The 21,742-nt window shown below is 37.0% G+C and overlaps 2 protein-coding genes across 3 annotated transcripts; one reads left to right on the forward strand and one right to left on the reverse strand.

Moving 5' to 3' along the window:
* The first annotated feature begins 5 nt into the window (after nt 1-5).
* Nucleotides 6-9,660, forward strand: TIMM9 (translocase of inner mitochondrial membrane 9). The gene is made up of 6 exons (XM_011384933.2): nt 6-142; nt 363-550; nt 2,998-3,086; nt 6,634-6,698; nt 7,099-7,194; nt 8,176-9,660. The coding sequence occupies exons 4-6, from the start codon at nt 6,660-6,662 to the stop codon at nt 8,308-8,310; spliced, it is 270 nt and encodes an 89-aa protein (XP_011383235.1). The 5' UTR covers nt 6-142; nt 363-550; nt 2,998-3,086; nt 6,634-6,659; the 3' UTR covers nt 8,311-9,660.
* TOMM20L (translocase of outer mitochondrial membrane 20 like) lies at nt 8,716-18,483 on the reverse strand. 2 transcript variants are annotated; one of them, XM_023527204.1, is made up of 5 exons: nt 18,362-18,483; nt 17,799-17,842; nt 13,141-13,222; nt 9,761-9,903; nt 8,716-8,818 (listed from the first exon to the last, which is right to left on the reverse strand). In XM_023527204.1, the coding sequence occupies exons 1-5, from the start codon at nt 18,396-18,398 to the stop codon at nt 8,765-8,767; spliced, it is 360 nt and encodes a 119-aa protein (XP_023382972.1). In that variant the 5' UTR covers nt 18,399-18,483; the 3' UTR covers nt 8,716-8,764. The 2 variants fall into 2 exon arrangements, with proteins under 2 accessions (XP_023382972.1, XP_011383224.1); XM_011384922.2 differs by lacking the exon at nt 18,362-18,483 and adding an exon at nt 17,964-18,099.
* Nucleotides 18,484-21,742: the final 3,259 nt, after the last annotated feature.

Below are 21,742 nucleotides of genomic sequence, written 5' to 3' on the forward strand. Positions count from 1 at the left end.
TTTCCGGGTGGAAACAAACTCCAAACACAAAAGGCTAAAACAGGTGTGATTATTTTTAATGCAGTACGTTGCCCCACAAGACTTAAATATTGAATAAAACCCGAGCGATTCATCGAAGATCTGCAGAGCTCCGACCTAACGGGTAGTATTACTCGCATTTATTAGGAACTGTTTACAGTGTAGTTCCCGGAGACCGTTAGAGACGCGAATTAAGTAAATTAGCTTTACAAAACGTTTATACAGTTTCGTGTTATTGTTGGGGAGGAAGTCAGTAATCGAAAGCACTGTCTAAAGAGACAATCACAGAAAGTAATTCTCAGGGGATTTTAGAATTATATTATGATATCGACTTTTTTCTCTAGAGTTCCCCGCGTTATAACGAATCGGCGTTGAAGGATCTCAGGGCTATTTGACATTGCCGCTCCCACGTGTTCTCTTCCATCCAGCGGCTTTGGCACCCGCCGTGACCCCGACTCTCCGCCCCCGAACTCGACTGGCAGCGCAGCCCCCCAAGCCTGTGCTGTTCTCGGAAGCGAGAGCCTGTGCCTAAGTATGATGTCTTTTCTCTGCCCTCAGAATCCCGGGTTCCCGGGCGGGGGGCGGCAGGCCACGCTCCGGAAAGGTAGCGGGTCTCTGAATGAGGCCGCCGCATATACGTGGGGCTATGGGGGGCTGCGGAGGGCAGTGCGTCATCTATCCCCAGAGCGGTTTTGGGACCTAGCGACCGTGTCACTGCGCAAGGGTCGTAATTTGAGGCACCCCCAAACTGGGTTTGCAAAGTCAGGGTCTTGTTCTGGGACAGTGAGTTAGACAAGGCATCCACGCTTTGACCTTGAGCTAACAGGCAGGAGACCCTCGGTTAACTGAAAAATCCTTTGTAGACACAATGTCAGGGCCAGTACCCCTTATCTGATATGCTCATTTTTGAAGACGCACTACTTAGACGTTTCCCTTTACGCATTACTACAGGCTTTAAAAAAAAGAAAAGAAAGCAAAAAATGTAATCTGATATAAAAGCTAAATAAATTTTATTTTTACATCCCATCTGTCAGCTTTCAGAGAAGAAATCCTAGAATTAAAAGGGAACTTAAGGTCTCAGCTTTGGATAACCTTTTAATTATTCCTTGCAAATTATTTCTTAGTTCAGTTACATTTCCCTTTTTCATTACTGGGCTTTTAGGTACCTGCTTGTTCAAAATTTGTTTTAGAATATAGGTGAATTAAAAGATACAATGACAACGTCACAGGTGTAAGAGACCCTGGAGATGATTTAACGCTCTTTTTAGGTGTAACTTAAAGGTGAAAGAAAAAGTAACCTTTCTCCTCTTAGGTCTCTTAAGATGTGAGCATAGGCACTCATTACAACGAACAAATGACTTGATTTGGGTCTTACAACCCTTTTAATATATATCAGAACTGGGGTCCAAACCCAAGTAGTCTTGCCCCCCTCTAGTACAGTACTCACATGATCATCCTTTAGGTCTTGAAGCCAGCCTTTAAACACAAAGGCAGTATGCAGTGATCTTTCAAAAGTATTTCTGTTCTGATTAATGATTGCCAGTTCATCAGACATAACTTCCTAAATCTGCTACAAATAATCTAAAGTTAAAGGGATATGTGGTAGAATCCTATTAAATTATATCAACCAAACAAGTTCAGATCAGTTTAAACATCTGACCTATCAAAAGCCCTGAAACAAAAAAATTCATGGCTCATGAGATTGTTTTCTTTTTTGTTATTGTTTTAATTGTTAACATTTTTACTTATTTGCTGTCTCCCACTCTCTATACATATATACACTTTTTTTTTTTTTTTGGCTGAACCATTTGCAAGTAAGTTGCAGACCTCAAACCCTAATTCTTCAGCATGTATCTCAAGAACAATCTATTACATAGCAGGATAAGATTATCACATCTAAAATGATAACACATTCGGATCTCTCCAATTACCCCAAAAATGTCTTTTTAATTCAAAAATGTTTCTTTTTTGATTCAGGATCCAAAGTTCACACATTGTGTTTAGTTGTCATGACTCTTTAGTCTCCTAACTAGAACAGCTAGCTCTCTGTCCCTTTTGATTTTTAAAAGACCAGTCTAATCTTACAACTTGTTCCATATTGTGGATTTTCTTAATTATTTCCTTATGATCAGAGTCAGATCACACATTTTTGGCAAAAACACATAGGTAATGCTATGCTGTCTGTGTCTATTGTGTTTATAATGCTAGGTATAATCACTTGGTTAAGATGATGACTGCTAAATCTTTCCAATATAAAAAGATAGTTTTCCTTTTGTGATAAGTAACATATGGAGATGCTTTGAGATCATGGATATATTGTTTTCCCAACAACCTACCATTCAGTGGTTTTATGATCCATTCAGGTCCTTGCCTCAATCACAAGATTACAAATTACCAGTACCAGTCATGCAGGTACTAGGCTACTGATAGAGGCCACGTACATCAGAAGAATCATTTATTGTAAACTAAATTTGAACAGAATTATAAATTTGGCTCCAGACGTGGTACAAATCTATATATGATTCTTTAAAAAATGGAGGACATCTCCCCCATCACATCCTGGTTAGGATGTTTATTTTTAATATTCAGAAATTTCTGGGAATTGTCCTTGTGATATTCACCTGAACATACTTACTACCTGGAAAGATAAAGAGATTATGTATTTTTAATATATATAATAGCATAGCATGCTAAGGATTTGTAACCTCAGAATAGATTGAGGGAACTAATTTCACTTATTGAAAAGGAAGAGGCTTTTTTCTTTTTTCTTTTTCCTTATTGAGATATAATTGACACACGACATTGTTTCAGGTGTACAACATAATTGTATATATTGCAAAATGATCACCGCAGTACATCTAAGGAAGAGCCTTTTTAAAAAATGATTTAGCCAACAGAAGTTTAGATTTCATCGACTAGACTATTACAGCTTATAGGGGCCTCCACCACACAGTCATTTGTAATCCCCTCATTTTTCAGGTAAGAAATCAGGCCTCACTGGGGACAATCAAGCAAAGGTTGGACAACTGCTTTTCCAGAACAGAAAAGAAACTCATGCATCAGAAAAGGTATGAGCTTGATGACTGATACGATCTCCCTTTACTCTTAAGTTCTCTGGTTTTATGATATATTTTCTTTGGCACAAAAATAACGGCATTGCTATAATCATTCCCAAGATCTAAGCCAGGGATTTTGGAATTCTTATCCGTTCCATTCTATCTCCAGGTTTCAGGGATGTAATCAGAAGGTAACCTCTGGTTCGATGTTTGCCTCTACGATAACAAACCTTTGATGTAATATCTGGAAAACTAAGACCAAATAAAAGGGCAGCCGTATTGCTGCTACCTGTTCTCACCATCAGGTGGTTTGCTTGGCTGTTGGCGTTTGTCAGTCAGCATAATTTATGACTAAATAACTACAAGGTAGAATGCTGAAAGACTTAGAAGACACCAACTAGCAAATAAATTTGCAAATCATTTATTTAAGTAATCATCTTCAATATTTTCTAGGAACAGTTGCCTACAATTATGTATACCATAAACTTGATACAGGCATACCTCAGAGATATTGCAGGTTCAGTTCCAGACCACTGCAATAGAGTCAGTCTTTTTGCTGGTAGAGAGTCTTGCCTTCAATTTGTAAAACAACTCAACGTCTGTGAAGCACAATAAAGCAAACCATAATGAAATGAGGTATGCCAAAAAAAAAAAAAAATGAGGTATGCCCGTATTGATGACTACAGAGAAGAGCTTTAAAATTTAGGAAGACTTAAGAAAATTGCTGTTAAGTTTGGTTATAGGTTTGGGAAGATATATGAACAATAAAATTTATAATTGAATAATTCTAGAGAAAAGGAAACCACAATGTTAACATAGCGGTCTTTGAGTAGTAGAGCTATTTCTCTTATTTTCCAAATTCTCAAGAAATAGATTATATTATTTTTATGATAAACTTTATTTCATTTTTAAGGAGGAGCTATATACTATTAAGGACTGTATATTAAAAAACAATAAAATTATTTTAAATAAAAAAATTCATACTAATACTATTGAGGCGCTCATCTGTGTCTTGTCAAATAACAACCATCATTTGTCACTGTGAGTTGTATATTAAGGGGCAAGTGGGATAGATTCAGCACAGTGTTACCAGTCTAAAGCTTACAGAACATTCAAAGATTCATACTTTCTGCCTCTGACCTCTGTTCAAAAAAGTTATATGAATTTTAACCTGAAATAAAAGGATAGCAATAGGGAAAAAATAGATTTTGGCATTAGAATTAGCAAACGTAAAATTCTAAGACATTATAAGTAAGGAAATCAGATCTGTTTTCTTTTTTGGTGTGAGCTGTAAAAAGTCCAGTTTGCTGCATGCCCTCCTGAAGTACAGCAGGTATACTGTACAGCTCAGTGATTCAAAAGGTTAGGGTTTCATGGCTGCCCTGTTGTGCTTTCAGCTAGAGCCTGTTGGTAAACTAAGTTCTTTAATGCATGTTTTATTGCCCTTGTATTTTTTCTACAAAACAATGGGTTTCATTTAATACGTATTTTCACAAAAGTTATCTAACCAGTTTTGGGATCTTTTCGGGCTGTTTTCTGAATAGGAAGCCAAAAGAACTCTAGTTCTGAACGTTTGCTAACACTTACGGTAATGCATCTTGTTCTTTGGCAGGGATTAGAAAGCTAGACAGCTTCATTGTATTCTTTTTTATTGAGCTTTTTATTTGATATTATTTAGATTTGTATGCAGTTGTAAGAAAAAAATAAAGAGATCCCTAGTGCCATCTACCCACTTTTCCACAATGGTAACATCTTAAAAAACTATAGTACAATATTGCAAGCAGGGTAATGATATTGATACAGTCAGGATACAGAACGTATCTGTTACAAAATTCTCTCATGTTGCCTTTTTAGAGCAACACCCTTTTCCCTTCTACCCCTACTCCTACTTAACCCCTGGCAAGCATTAATATGTTCTCTATTTCTATAATTTTGTTAATTCAAGAAACACAGTATGTGACCTTTTGGGATGGCTTTTTCACTCAGTGTAATTCTTCAGAGATTCATCCAGGCTATTGTGTGTCTTAATACCTCATTCCTTTTTATTGCTGAGTAGTATTCAGGTATGGTGTACCAGTTTGACCATTCACCAATTTAAGAACATCTGCATCGTTTCCAGTTTTTTTACTGTTATGAATAAAGTTTCTATAAACATTCACGTGCAGGTTTTTGTGTGAACATAACTTTTCACTTCTCTGTGATAAATGGCCAGGAATGCAATTGCTAGGTCATATGTTATATATTTAATTTTTTAAGACACTGCTTTACCAGAGTGACTATCTGATTTTACATTACCACTAGGAATGTCAGAGTGATCCAGTTTTCCACATCCGCACTAGCATTTGGTACTGTCACTATATATTTTTTAATTTAGCCATTCTAATAAGTGTGTAACACTCTAGCATTGTGGTTTTGTTTGCCTAACAGGGTAATAATATAGAACATCTTTTTATGTGCCTATTTGCCATCTGTACTTTCTCTTACATAAAATGCCTTCTAATGTCATTTGCCATTTTCTAATTGGATTGTGTTTTTATTGTTGAATTTTGAGACTTTCTAGTTACTAGTTCTTTGTCAGCTATGTAGTCTGCTTTTGATGTCAGATCTAAGAACTCTTTGTCCCAAATGTTCATTTTGAATTAATTTTTGTATATGTTGAAAGACTGAGTTTGAGGTTACATTTTTTGCTTATGGATGTACCATTTGTTAAAAAGCTTATCCTGCCTTCACCTTAATTGCTTTTGCATGTTTATCAAAAATCAGCTGGGCACATTTGTGTGATTTTATTTCTGAGTTCTCTATTTTGTTCTGTTGATCTATGTGTCTGCCGTTCCACTAACACCACATAGTATTGGTCACTGAGCTATATAATATAGTCTTGAAATCAGGTAGATTAATTCCTCCCACTTTATTCTTTTTTCAAATTTGTTTTAGCTATTCTAGTCCCTTTACTTTCCATATAAATTTAAAAATAATCTTGTTTGTATTTTCAAGAAACCTTACTGGAATTTTAATAGGAATTGCATTAAGCCTATCTATCAGCTTTGGGAAAATTGACAATCTTTACTATGTTCAGTCGTCTAATCCATGAATGTTTTCCAATCCATAATCTGTCTCTCCATATATTTAGGTCTTGGACTGCTTTCATCAGCATTTTGTAGTTTACAGCATATAAGTACTATACATGCTTTGTTAAGTTTAGCCCTATATCTTTTTTTTTTTTTTTTTTTGAGTGATTGTAAATGGTATTGGTTTTTTACAAGGTAGCAAAGCAAATTGCCTTAAACCTGGAGATTTAGATAGACAGGGTCTTTGGGTCCCATAGCTAGCATTAAAATTTTTAATTCTAAATTTTCTGGTTCTTTGTTATCATTAATGACATGGTTAGATATTTATAATTATATACATGGTTAAATACTTATGAAATATGAACAGTAATTTCAGATAGACTTGTTTCAGTTCTATTTCGTAAACTTTTCTAGTTTTGATTACCTAACTCTTCAGCTAGCCTAAAAACATTCGTTTACAGATTGACAGACTTTTTAAATTTTTAAAACAGGTGACTAATAGACGTACCAAAGGAATATGGCTGCACAAATGCCAGAGTCTGATCAGATAAAACAGGTAAGGCTTTATAATTAAGGAAAAAGCAGTTTGCAAAAACTTAAAGGCACTTACTGGATGCAACCATGTCAATCAGCAATCTCACAAAATAACTGTTTGTATTTCATTCCCCAAAATGGGTATTAAATAACAAAGCATATTTATTTTTCAGATAATGTGACAGGTAATGCAGGAAAGAATAAATGTTTAATGAGGAAATTTCACTATATTTTATAGGTCATATTACATAGATCATATTATACCCATTTAAGTTAGCAAAAGAACCTTTGATTTCTAGTATTACAGGATATTTTGCCTAAATAAAAAACATCAGTAATTAGTTTCAAAACATCAGTAATTAGTTTCAAAACATTTTTATTTTAAAAACCAAATATTAAAGAACTTTCTGATGTGTTTATAGTTTAAGGAATTTCTTGGAACCTACAATAAACTTACAGAAACTTGTTTTCTGGACTGTGTTAAAGACTTCACAACAAGAGAAGTAAAACCTGAAGAGGTAAGAAAATTCTAAAAATTCTCTTAAGCTCATCATAAACAATATCAATGGGATCCTCCTAAGCATTTTGCTTGCTCCTAGTTATTACAGGAATTTCAGCTACCTTTTATGTTCCATTGCTTGGAGAAACTGAAGCAGCCACAGACATTGAGTTTAACAATGACAAATTTAATATGACAGTCACATTGAACCAAGGCAGACTTTTTAGAAAAGATGCCTAGGGCTTGCTGAGTTATTGTACCATAGTAAATACTACTAATTAGCTTTCAGTCAAGATGTCCTGGCTAGAGGAACCTGACATGGCTTTTCTATCTGATCCTGAGAACTCAGGTTAACTTTGGGAAAAGCAGAGCTTGAATTTTAGTGGCTTATTTTACATAGGTGTTTTCTGAAAATCCAGTCCTTTTGGAAATCATAACTTTCAATACCACCAAACCTTTATATATTGGCTCGAAGTGACATAACTTCTTCCAGTGAAAGATACTGATGAACATTCATGCCAAGAGTTCAACACATAACCAGCAATGAATAAGTACTTATTAAATAAATGACAAAGTTTGATAGCTGCTAAATGTAATACTCTTCTTGGTAAAAAGTAAAAGGTTGAGAATTAATGTGAAGAATGGAGTTTCCCATTAACAAGGAACAAACTTGCTACTGGGTCTACATTTTAACAATCAGAATAAAGGGATGGGAATGTGGGCTTTCAGTTAATATTAAGACATATCTGCAGAAAATCTAGTCCAGATGGCAGGGGCTTACTTGCCATTGTTCTTAGTGCCTGCAAACTCACAGGCATTCAAAATGTTTTAGTTCTTGTATTAAGAATTGAAAGCTATGATCACTTGGAACTCATTAATACCATTTAATTCTCAGATATAGTCAAAGAGAAAAAGTACCTACTGGTTGTTCTTTTAGAATATATGCATTTTTTAAAATTAAGATTTTTGTGTTGCCTCTTTGATCTTTTTTTATTTCTAGACCACCTGTTCAGAACATTGCTTACAGAAATATTTAAAAATGACACAAAGAATATCCATGAGATTTCAGGAATATCATATTCAGCAGAACGAAGCCTTGGCAGCCAAAGCAGGGCTCCTTGGCCAACCACGATAGAGCAGTCCCGATGGATGGACTTTCCATGAAAGATTGCCAACAGCTGTAGCACTGGAAATGAGGATTCATCTGATAGAATCCCCTGAAAAGCAGTATCCACCATGTTAAACCATCTGTCATGACTGTTTGGCAAATGGAAACCACTGGAGAAACAAAATTGCTGTTTACCAGGAATAATCAAAATAGAAGGTCTTATTGTTCAATGAAAATAGTAAGATACAACATTTGTTGAGGCCTTAAGATTCAGCAGCTTAGTCACTTGATTAGAAAAATAAACCATTGTTTCTTCAATTGTGACTGTTAATTTTAAAGCAAAATATGTGTTCAATCATGTATGAGATAGAAAAAAATTTTTATTACTAAAAGTAAAATAAATGGAAGTATCACTGAGCAGTTGTTTATACTATATAGTACCATAGTATTCTGACTGGACTGTGGATACGTTGAAATATTTTCAATCAGGATCATCCTCCAAGCATTCCTGTTCATTCATGTCTGCCTCAAATTGCTGGTAAATACATAAAATAGTTACTTGCTGATCATTTCAATGCACGATCATTTTCTTGCCTCCCTTCTTGTGTCAGGGTGGGCATTACACATTTTCATATATTTCAGGAAACAACCCATCTGAAACTAGCATGAGAATGTTTAAGAGTTGATTGCTATGCTCTAGTGGAATGTGTTGTTTTGTGTTTTGTTCAAAAGCTGAGAATCAACATGAATGATTCTGAGTCGGACCAATAATACAGTGTATCCTCAGTGGTGACATGTGATCTGTGTAATAAACAGTGAACCAAAGGTAAAGTAATGTCTTATGACTAAATGGATCTGAAAACAAATCCAAGCATTTTTCATAAATTCTAGTTGATGCATAAGCATATCAAGCAGTTTGATAAATGTAAATGGAATAATACCTATAAATAAATTAGCTGACGAATGGATTTCATTTGATACCAACCTAAACTTGTACCTAAGAGAATACTAATTATCCCATAGGTTTAAACTTACCAAAGTGATTTCTATGTTTTGCCATATTAATGGAAAGTAGAAATGTTCTACTTTGGTAGTTTGCTGTTCTTTATATTACATCTAATTTTTAAGCATTAGGTCTTTTAATTGACAATACTATTTAACTTAAAGGCCTCTGTTGACATTACAATCAATAACTGTGATACCTTTGAACATACAAAGACAAAATATTAGCAATGCTACCCTTTAAATCAAACTTGAAAAATGTATAATACGTTACAAAACATACAATTCATTATAGTCAAAGAACATGAAAGAATTGGCTTGTTTTATCTTAAGGTCAGAAAAGCAAACAAAAATAAAGAGATTTTACTCATTTAACTTTGGGCCATTCACACACACACACTTTGCTATTTCTAAGTAATCAAGCCTAACATGGTTATTTATTCTTTTCATTTTACAAAAATAAATATGTGCTTACCTGGCAAATAAGGGGAATTTTTTGTAACAGCATCTCAAATACCTTGGGAGGGAGAGTGTGTTTAAAAACCTTCAGAAGTTCCTGTGGTTGCCCACACACTAAAAGTGCATTGCTGAGATGTTCAACCCCCATTCTGTGCTCTCCTGAAACAATAAGTTCAGAGCAAAATTTTAAAGTTCTACGAATTACCAAAACACCAAGAATTAAAACTTAAAAAGCATATCAAGCTAAAGACTACATAAACAAGTCTCAAAGTGTAGAAAAGGGAGGGGAAATCTTGAACTGCTGAGTAGATTCACTGTGGTCAGCTGAAATGTGACTATATGACCTAAATTACAGTAAGTGTACCCTCACTGTTTTAAAGTTTTCTTGTTTTGGAAATGTCCATGCTCTGCAATTTGGGTATGTGGGTGGGAGGGTGGGCTGTACTGAGTCTTTTTAAAGGTTGTGTTCTGTTATTGACATGAGGTAGGTTATCTTTACATGTGTGACTGATAAATTATAGATGAAACAGCTGGCTAAATGACATTTTTTAAAAATAGGTTTTATTGTCAGAGTTGAAACAATTTAGTGTGACATGAACTATAGATCCAGGAAAAGAAAATAAGAGATTTATAAACTTTGATTTCTAAAGTTTTAAAATGAGTTTTAGGATGATTGGCTGTAAAGTAATTAAGGATGAAAATCTGTGAAGAGTGGAAATTAATCAGAATTTCTGTTTAATTTAGAACATGGAATCATTTAGTCTCACTCTCGCTTTAGGAAACAAGCAAAGATCAGTAAAATTAAGGTTTCAGAGCTAATGTCAGAATTAGTCACAGAAACTAATCTGAACCTTGAGACTACATTGTGCTGCCTCTTTTCGAGTGTTACATAATAACAAGTTTTAATATAACTAGGTAGGAAATAAAATATATTTCTCTACATTTAAATATAATATTAGATTCTTAAGAACAAATGAATTTTCCATTTGTTGGTTGAAATACATGGCCCTATGAAGACAGGGGCATGGTGGACCAAAGAAATGCTTTCCAAAGATTTGTATTAAACTGAAAAACTATGAGAAAGACATGACCTAACTTAGATACATAGATGAAGCAAGCCTTGTCAATATGATGTAGGTTTTAAGACAAAGGTTTATGTCTATAGACAACTAATTTTATGTTTTCAACATAAGAAATTTTCATTGCTGAGTTCCTGTTTAAATGCCTAACTTTTCTTAGGCATTTAAAGAAGCTATTTCTTAGATGAAATACTTACTAAAAGGTTTATTTTAATAAAATTACAGATATGTAGAAATGGTATATTAAGTCAAAAAACTTTGTATTGAACCTTTTAAAGAAAAAAAATATAATAATGCCTGCTCTTAAGTTGATGGAGCTAATGTGATACAAAACCAGTAATCAACAGAGTCAATTAAATCATCCAATAAATTCAATCAAATCAGCTAATTAGAAATTTCAATCAAAATTATTGGCTCTATGGGCCCATATCAGCATAATTACAATTGAGATGATTACAAAACTATACTACCTGAGAGCAAAGTAATGAAAATTGGTGTCAGCAGCAGAAGGGAGTGGAGAAAATTGAAAAAGATTGCAGAAAACCAGGTGAAAAATTATTGCATTAGAATACTGGTTCTCAATGTAGGATTTGTATTGTAACAACCTAGGGAGGTTTAAAAAATACTGATGCTTCTTGGGTCCCATCCCCAGAGATTCTGATTTAATTCGTTTGGAGTTTGGTGGGGATTTAAAGACTAAGCAACCAAGATTGAGAACTGCATTATAAATAAAATACAGTAGAAGTACATAATCCTTAAAGAGCTAATTAATCAGTTTAAAGATTCACAGAAATAATGTTAACATGTTTGAGAGGGAAAAGCTTAAAGCCACAAATTTGCAATTTTTTAAATCATCTCAATATCTGTAACATTTATCTCAAGTCTAAACTAATACATGATAGCTCTTAAACAGTGAATAAAAATACAGTGTAATAAAGTTTTTTCTTTTAATATTCAGAAATTTCCATATTTATACTATTGTAATTCAATAAATGTTAAAGCTGAAAAGATTCTGTTTTAATTGTCCCTATCTCTAGGGACTACCCATATCTAGGGATTAATCCAGATTTTATGAGGCCCTAGTTTATATAATTTGGGGGTTCCTGTTTAAGAAAAAGAATATAAAATTATGAATACGAAATTGGTAGGACCCCTCCCAGTGCCTTCAAAGAGGCCTGTGCAAATGAAGGTCCTTAAAGGTTATACTTGTGTAACCTTGTGTATACTTGTGTAAAGGTTATTACCTTGTGTAAAATCACTCCTGTTTATATCATTTAAGTTCTAACTTCATTTTGTCATTAATATTTAACAGATTTTACTCCACTTATAAAAATACCTAAAAGATTAGTAAAGAATAAAATGCTAAAATTTCAAATTATGATTAATGTGCAATGATTTTGAATGCTGCAATATTAATTTCTCAAAAACTTTATCATAGTATTCAGCCACTGAATAAAGTAAAAAATTTGGGTATTGCTATGACCTGGACTTGCTCTTTGTTTTTATAAATCCTGGAGGATGCTACCCTCTTAAATGCAGGTTGAAAAGCAAAATCTTTTGTAAAAGGACAATAAAAAGAAAAACAGGTACAGATACTGTGATATGCAAGGGAATTTGCAATGCTTGAAAAAAGATACATAAATGGGTGTAATGCTCATTTATCCAGTAACATCATTTATCCCTTACATAAAAAGCCTCAAAAAAATTTTTTTACTTTACAAGGTTTAACATCAAAATAAAAACATGATTATTACATACATACTTATATAATACCGATATTATCTACCATCATTTTACCTGACAATATTGTGAAGTTTTCTCAAATCTATCTGGAATTAGATGGGGAAAAATTATAATTCAAAATACAGGTCAGGACCCTTAAATGCAAAATAGCTCCTACAGGCATCACTATATTAGAACAAGAATGGTTATTCGAAATAATTTTATCAAAAAGTATTTTATTAAGAATAAGAAGGCAGGAAATTTTTTTTTTTACATTTTGATTCATGCAAATAGTCATTTGTAAAATTCATTTACTTAGAATTTTACCTGACAGTAAGGGCGGTGTTCTTGTATCTGGCTTTGCTTCTCCATCTGCCCACTTTCAAGACTGAAACATAAACTGGAACACTATAACCACTGGAGCTGGGCAGTGTGATGGAGTGAAAATGCTAGGACAGTTTCTCTTTAAACTGAAGCAAGTGGGTTAACACACCTAGCTAGTAAAATCATTTGACATACAAGTAACAATCAATGAATATTCTTAAACATAAATTATCACTAACAACTGCTTACAGAAGAATGTTTATATTCTTACCTCTAGATAACCAAAGTTCTCCCATTTGTACCTCTTGCAGAAAAAGTTCTTGCAATTTTTCATTTTTTGCTGGATCCCACAACTAAAAGATTCACAAAATATTTAACAATAAGTAATGAATGTAAGGGATTTGGTTACTGATCAAAATTATTTAATTTTTACTTTAAAAAGCACATTTTGAACCTAGTCTCGAAATCCAAAGCATGACTAATTCAGTTGTTCTTTATAATATTTAAACCCATTTCTTAAAATGGAGTTCAGTTTCAGGCAATAAAAAATACATAGCATAGTCAAGTTAGGTTATAGTGCTTGTAATAACTCATCTGTATTTTACTCAGCTAAGTCCACAAAGCAGAAGTCCTACTGTAGTTAACTATAAGAAAGGTAGCTTTTTATGTTGCAAAACTATTTTCTTGCCTGGGATATTAACATCGTTTGTTGATTTGGGCAAAGGGTATGGTGGGGGTTGGCAGGGCAGTAGGTGTTGTTCAGAAGGCTGCTATCGTTTGCTGCAGTCTGCTTCATGAAGGTGAAAGGTCACAGGATGCCAGCATCACTGGTACCATGGACAGGGCTAGTCTTTAAAGGTAGAGTGGGCAACCTCTAGCCCAAAATATTAACTATGAACTCCACTGCCAGTCACTTCAGCTTTAGTCTATTATATCTGGGGGGTGGGGTAGTGGGGAGGAGGTGCATTGAGTTTGTTTTCCCATTTTTAAAATGGAATGAATCTGGGAATGGGATCATATTCTAAGCTTTTATTGGCAAACGTCCTAATGTTTGCTAACAACCACAAGTTTCGTTTGACAGATATTTAGTGAGCACTAGTGAGAGCAGTTCACTCCAGGAAAAGCTAAAAAGGGAAGGGGACCAAGTCCTCTGTGCCCATCCCCAAGGAACCCAGAGTCCAACTAAGGGAAAGAACAAGAATGCATAAGATTAATAACACATTAACGATGAAGCCTAATGTCCTCTATACAGAGACATTAAATCTATTTGGGGAATCAGAAAAAGTGTCTCAGAAAAAAGATAGCATTTGAGATGTGAAGAAGCTCAGTGAAAGTCTGACGAAGCAATGCAAAATTGCAGGCAAAAAAAATGAAGTGATCTTTATTCAGCTGGATTATGAGAGGGTGAATGTAGCAACAATTATAATTACCAATTACTGAAGGCCAGCTATGGGCTAGGAACTTTACATATATCATTTCCAACCCTTAGAAAAATAAGGTTGTCAATACAGAATGCACCCATGGAAGGCTGTGGTACCAAGCTAAGAGGGTTGGTCTTTCACCCGCAGAGTAGGGAGCTACTACAAAGAGTTCCACATTCAGAGCTGCAGTTTAGAAGGTATTTACTCTGACGGTATAAGAGAGGCAGGGAGACAAGCTAAGAAATTATTATAATAGCCTAGGTAAAAGGTATTACCTATTCAAGCCTGAAGTAGTGTGGAAGCAGTGGAAATAAAAAGAAAATAAGATATGAGGTAGAGCATAGAAAAACAAGAATTGGGGACTGACTGTGGAGGATGGAGTCAATATTTAAGTAAAAGGGTCACAGTATCAAGGTCACAGTATCATGAGAAAATCGGAGGAGGTGCAGTGGCAATGGATGAGATGATAGATTTATTTATGAACATGCTAAGATGAGATGCCAATAAAGCATCTAGGAAATAGGCTAGTAGATGAAATTCGGGACCCTGGGTCTAGAGCAGTACACTTGAGATCACTTGTAGAAAAGGGACAGACTTTCAGGGGGATGAGGGAACAGTGCCGAATCTGAGTGCAGTGTTTCACAAAGAATCAGTTGAAGGAGTCATTAGAACTGCAGTTTCTTGGGCTCCACCCAGACCTACTGAATCAATCTCTAAGAGCAGGGCCGAGGAATCTGCATTATTAACAAGCTCCTCAGGTGATTCTGAGAAATTCGAAAGCCTGAGAATCCTGCCCGATAGCCCCTCGTCTACCCCTGACCTTTCAAATCAGAACTTCTGGCACCTACTCTATATTTTAACAAACCCCACAGATAAATCTAACACAGATGGTCCATGGACCATACTTAGGAAAACAAAAAAAGGCCTGTGGGAAGAGAGATCCTAGAAGATGTGAGGAGACATCTCTGTGCCTTGCTTTACTCGTCTATAAAATTAGAAGACTAGAGTTTTCATGAGGATTAGATAAAAGAACATTTGAAAAATCCTACTCCTGCCTCTTCCTCATTTGAAATAATTCAGATCTTCATTATTTCCCAGCTGGACTGCCACTGACTGATTTTCCTGTCTTCTTCAACTTCCTTCCTCCACCCTATCCTCCAAAAAAAAAAAAAAAATGCATTCGTTCTCTGAAATAAAGTCACCATCATTATCTACCACAATAGAAAAATATCCAAACTTTCCAGTTTGGCATTCAAAGCTCTCCACAATAAGATATCAAACTACCGCTTAGCTATCTCTCTACCACAACACTCTTTAAATATTAGAATATCATCGTCTGTGCCTCTGTACAAACTGTTTTCCTCTGCCTACTAGGCACTAAAGAGACAATGGAGAGTAAAAAACAAAAACAAAAACAAAAACAAATGCCTTCACAGAGTTTACTCTAAAAAACAGTAGCATTAATCAAATAATCGCAAATACTATATAACTACAAGCACAGATAAGAGAAATGGAGGAGGGGGAAGTGGAGCTGAACCAGGCTCTGACCCTGTCAGGTACCAGTCCTTGGCCTGTTAGGAACCGGGCCACACAGCAGGAAGTGAGTGGCAGACTAGCGAATGAAGCTTCATCTCTATTTGCAGCCACTCCCCACAGCTAGCATCACTGCCTCAGCTCCACCTCAGATCATCAGGTATTAGATTCTCATGGGAGCACCAGTCCCTGGCACCAAAATGGTTGGGGACCGCTGCTCTAAGTGACTCCATCTTGAAACCCCAGAAATCTCTTTGACTCCTGCCACTCCATGACATTTTAATCCATCAGCATGAACTATCTATTCTTCTTCGACAATTTATCGCACATCTCTCATCACCAGTTATCAGTGACAGCACTGCAGTTCGGGACTTTTATGACCTCTCACCTGTACAGCTGCAATAGCTTGTCCTTTCCTCCAGTCTACCCAGCACACAGCGAGCTGCCTGATCAGTCTAACCTAAAACATTTTTTTTCTTTCCTTCTTTTTAAAAAATGTCTGCTGAGAAATGATCAGTAATTCCCCCATTGAATCTGAATTCCTTATCATGGACTCAAAGGCTTACCTAATGCAACCTCTACTTTGCTCTCCGACCTTAACTCCCCACATGATTCCTTTGTCAAAGTGATCTACCGAATGGGCCTGGCAGATCCCCCACTTTGCACATTTACGTACAGTGCAGTTCCCTCTGTCCTGAATGTTGTCTTCCCTGAAACCATGACCCACATTTAACACATCCTTCTAGGCTTAGTTCGGTGCCACCTCTCCTCCAAAGTCTTCTGTGAAGCACTCCATGTTTCAAAAACAGCCACTGCAATATTTCCAGTCCCACCTGCACTTCCAGGACCTTGCCTCCCCTATCGAGAGGTGGAGTCTATTTCCTCTCCTCTTGAAACTGAGCAGGCCACAACACTGCAGAAGTGGCCAGCGTGAGCACACATGCACACATGTGCACACACACAAACACAAATACATACTTGCCCCTTTGGAACCAACCACATGCCACATGGAGAGGGCATGAGTAGGTGTTCTAGCCAACAGTCCCAGCTAAGTGGACAGCCATCATCAACTGCCCCACATGTAAGGGAGTGAGCCCTTCAGATGACCCAGCTCCTAGCTCTGGAGTCAACCTAACTGAAGTTGAGTGCATCAGAAAGAGCTAATCCCACCCAGCCCTGCTCAAATTGCAAATTCAAAAGCAAAAGAGATACTGTTTTAAGCCACTATGCTTAAAGCAGCAATAGGTAAGTAGAACAACCTCCATGATAATGCTGACCTGAAATGATCTGCCTCCTCTAAGCTCTTGTTACATGGGGGTTATTCTTCCCTTATTGCTAACCTCTGCCACAGCTAGGATGATCTTCACACATAGGAGGCTTTCGAGTAGGTGTTGGCCGACCAACAGAATAAATGAACGTTAAGACTTAATTCTTCCAGAAAATTCATAGAAGAACCAAAGAACTCTCCGTAGCACTTTTAGAGCCAATGTGAGTTAAGTTGGGCCCATCATCAAGATAGATGACTGTGGCTGATATCTTTAAAAATGATTAATCGAATTTCTCTTTGGAGTAAAAGAGGATATGTTTTGTTTCTGAACTAGAAGAAAGGCCCTAAAGGACAGAAGTGGGCGGTGTAGGAGCACTGCCATGGGCCATCGTGGCCGGGCCTGGGTGTTTAAGTGTTTGGCGCAGCTCTGGTAGGGGAAAGACTTCTTTGCCTCCTTTCAATTAAAAGAAGCGCCTGTTCTACAGTATTTATTGTATGGCTGCCTTTTCATAACCCCAGATGGTTTTCCTTTCTTCCCTTTTGTAAGCGACATTAAAAACTATACCTGAACAGAATGAACATAAGCGGGGCAAGGGCAGGTGCTCAGACGCGCCTGCTCAGGAGCGGGCCAGGAGCCCCGAGCCCGATTGCAATGGGCGGGGAGGTTACTCACTATAACGCCACCTCGGCGTCGCTAAAGCACTTCACCTGGGCGCACGGTCTCTCAGCCTTTTGCTGCTGAGCTCTCCTTTCTGCAAACACAGAGTAGCACGTGCTGGTTAGGAGCCATTCCGACGCCAGCCTCGCCCAGTGGGCCCGCCCCGCCCGCCCGCCGGGCCCGGTCGGGCCCCGCCTCTGCCGCCTCGGACTCACTGTCCCGCAGGCGGCGCTTGAACGCGGGGTCGGCTCGCCGCTTGCGGTCGAAGTAAACACAGTAGCCCAGGAAGGCGACGGCGCCACAGGCCGCTAGGGCCGCCAGGAGGCCGAAGAGGGAGCGGACGCAGGGCATCCGGCCGCGGGCGTCGCAGGAGCCGGGCGTTGGGCGCGGGCCTCCGAGCGCGGGCGGCAGGGCGGGCCGGCAGGGGGCGTCGGCGCGGCGCCCATCCCGACCGCGGGCCTTCCTGTGCGTGGATGCTCCGCACCGCTGCCCGCGGACAGAGGAGGAAACCACGCGTCCCAGAGGGCGTGTGTGAGAGGTCTCACCGCCACCGAGCGGCGGAGCTCTGTTGGAACTCAGGTCTGTCGCACTCCAAATTCTGAACTTCACTTACCCAAACACACCCCTGTCCCTATGCCTGCGACACCCATTCAGGCAAATCACGGTATGTCTGGAATCTGGTTAGCTGGGTAAGTGGATCCTCCTTAGGCATCTGTTCCCTCTCTTGCAATTTTAAGTTTTTAGTCATCTCCTAGTTCACAGCACTGCCCACTGAACACCCGAACACTAGCCCGTACTCCCCAACCTGGTCTGCGTTGTCACCTCAAAGGAACTAGCAGTCCAAAGTCCCCAACCATCTTAGCTCAATAGCAGGAGGTAGGAGGAATTTTGAAATAATAACATGTAGCCTGAAAACAAAACAAAACAACACATTAATTTGCTGATTTGGGCCTGACAGCCAAAGGTCTCAGAGCAAAACCAACTCTGAGAAACCCATGATACTAGCCTAGGTGCTTTTCTTCCTAATTTGCCTTATTCAGCAGACACAGCAGAAAGAATAAAGGTGAGACTTTACCCCAAATACCAGAGCTTTGATTTTTATACTAAACTGAAGAGAAGGATAAGCTAGGTAAGGACCTAAAGCAGTAATTTATCTTTTTCGTTAGGTTATTCAACTGCTCTTTAGGATTTACTGATCTTACTAGGGTGTGAACAGCAAGGTGTCCATCACGGCTGTGACTATCATTGAGGCTGAGAAGCAGCCCATGCCCTCACAATTTAAGCGGGTGTAAGTTAAATATAATTGTTTTATTGGGTACTATATGTTTCTTCCTATGACAACCCAGTCTTCTAGTTGAGAACTTGCGCTATTGTCAAAACCTGATTGTAAACACAAACAGAAGAGAGGACAGCATCAGAATCCAGTGTTACTGGGATCTGGGAGTGGATTTTTGGTTCAGAATCTTGGCATTGGATTTAGCTTGGCTCCAAATGATCTATCTTTGTCTAAACTGACTATTCTTGTGTTCTAATAAAACCACTCCCCTTCCCTTTTGCCCCCTCCCACCCTTCATTTCCATTGACCTCATAGTAGATCCCTGTGGTACATAGAGAGGGATAAGGCCAGGCAAACTGTAGAGCTACGTGGGTGTTCCAGGGACAAAATAAACAGTGACACGTAAGATTGGAGAATTAATACAGCAATTAGAAAGAAACAGATTACTCGAGTTGAAATTGCCACAGAGACCCTGTGGGAAAGTAATTGAAAATTTTTCAAATAAGTTTCTATGGCAAGTAAATTTTCTCAAATATAGACACCACTCTTGCAAATTGGGTGATCAAAATTCCTATAAACCTTTGGTCATTTTCCAAACTCAGGTAGCATTGACAATTGTCCTAAAAGCATAGGTCTATGCTGGATGATAGCTCTCTCCTTCTTTTAAACAGCTTTATTGAAGTGTAATTGATATACAATAAATTACATATTTTATTTTATTTATTTATTTATTTATTTATTTATTTATTTATTTATTTACTTGCCTACAGCGCCCGGTCTTCCTAGGTGTAAATTACATATTTTAAAAATATTATAATTTGATACATTTTGACATACGTGTACATCCATGAAACCATCATCAAAATCAAATTAGTAATCATATCCATCGTCTCCCAAAGGTTCCTCAGGTCTCTTTTTAATTCGTTCTTCCATCCTTTCTTCCCCACCGTCCCCACCATCCCCTGCTGTCACTATAGTTTATATTTTCAAGATTTTATAAATGGAATCATACAGTATATGCTCTCTTATTATCTAGCTTCTTTCACTCAACATAATTATTTTGAGATTCATCCATGTTGTTTTATCAGTACTTCATTTTTATTGGTAAGTATTCCATTTTATGGCTATATTACATGAGTTTAACCATTCATCTGTTGATGGACACTGGAATTGCTTCCAGTTTGGGGCTGTTACAAATAAAGCTGCATAAACATTTGTATATAAGTCTTTATATGGACCCATCTTTCCTGTTAATACCTAAAGGTGAAACAGCTGTATCATATGGTAAGAGCATGTTTATTTTTTTTAAGAAACTGTCAAACATTTTTCCAAAATGGTTATACCATTTTACATTCTCACCAACACTATATGAGAGTTCCAGTTCCTCTACATCATTTCCAACATTTGGTCTGGTCAACCTTTTAAATTTTAACATTTTAGTAGGCATGCTGTAGATTCTCATTGTGGTTTTATCTTGCATTTCCCTAATGCCTAATAATATTAGGCATCATGTAACATCTTTTAAAAAATGGTTTTTTTGAGAAGTTTTGTTTTTTTAATTTTGCACAGCAAAATTGAGTGGAAAGTAGAGAAGGTCCCCACAGATCCCCTGATTCCACACACGTACAACCTCCCTACTACTAAAATCTTAGAACGGCGTATTATAATTGATGAGCCTACATTCGCACATCATTATCACCCAAAGTCTATAGTTTACATTAAGGTTCACTCATGATGTTGTACAAATATATAATGGTTTTGACAAATGTATAACAACATGTATCTATCATTATAATATTATGCAGAATAGTTTTGCTGCCCTAAAAATTCAGTGCTACTTCTTTCCATCCCTACCTTTCCCAAACCCTGATCTTTTTATTGTCTCCACAATTTTGCCTTTTCCAGAATGTCATATACTTGGAATCATATAGTATGTAGTCTTTTCAGACTGGTTTCTTTCACTTAGTGATATGCATATAAAGTTTCATCCTGTCTTTTCATGACTTGATAGCTTATTTCTTAGTGCTGAATAATGTCCCATTATCTAGATGTACCACAGATTACTCATTCACCCACTGAAGGGACATTTTGGTTGCTTTCAAGTTTTGGCAGTTATGAATAAAGATGCTATAAAGATCTGTGTGCAGGTTTTTGGGTGGGCATAAGTTTTCAACTCATTTCAATAAATAAACTAAGGATAGTGTTCAATGGATCACATGTAAGAGTATGCTTAGTTTTGTAAGAAAACTTAAGACAGCCAAATTGTCTTCTAAAGTGGCTGTACCATTTTTGCACTCATACCAAAAATGAATGAGAATTCCTGTTGTCCCAAGTTATCATCAGCATTTGATATTGTCAGTGTTTTGAATTTTTGAATTCTAATAGGTATGTAGTGGTGCCTCATTGTTTTAATTTGCATTTCCTTGATGACATGATGTGGAACATCTTTTCATATGCTAACTTGTATATCTTGATGAAGTGTCTGTTAAGGTCTTTAGCCCATTTTTAAATTGGGTGGTTTTCTTATTGTTGAATTTTAAGGTTTTTATTTTTTGGTATATTTTGGATAACAGTCTGGTATGGTCTGAATATTTGTTTTCTCTCCCTCTCCCCACCCCCTCAAATTCTTATGTTGAAATCTTAACCCCTAATAATGGTATTAGGAGGAGTATTTGGGGAGATGATTTGTCATAAGGGTGGAGTCCTCGTGATTCAGAT

This window comes from Pteropus vampyrus, unplaced genomic scaffold (genome assembly GCF_000151845.1).
Source record: "Pteropus vampyrus isolate Shadow unplaced genomic scaffold, Pvam_2.0 Scaffold15, whole genome shotgun sequence".
Lineage (NCBI taxonomy): Eukaryota > Metazoa > Chordata > Mammalia > Chiroptera > Pteropodidae > Pteropus > Pteropus vampyrus.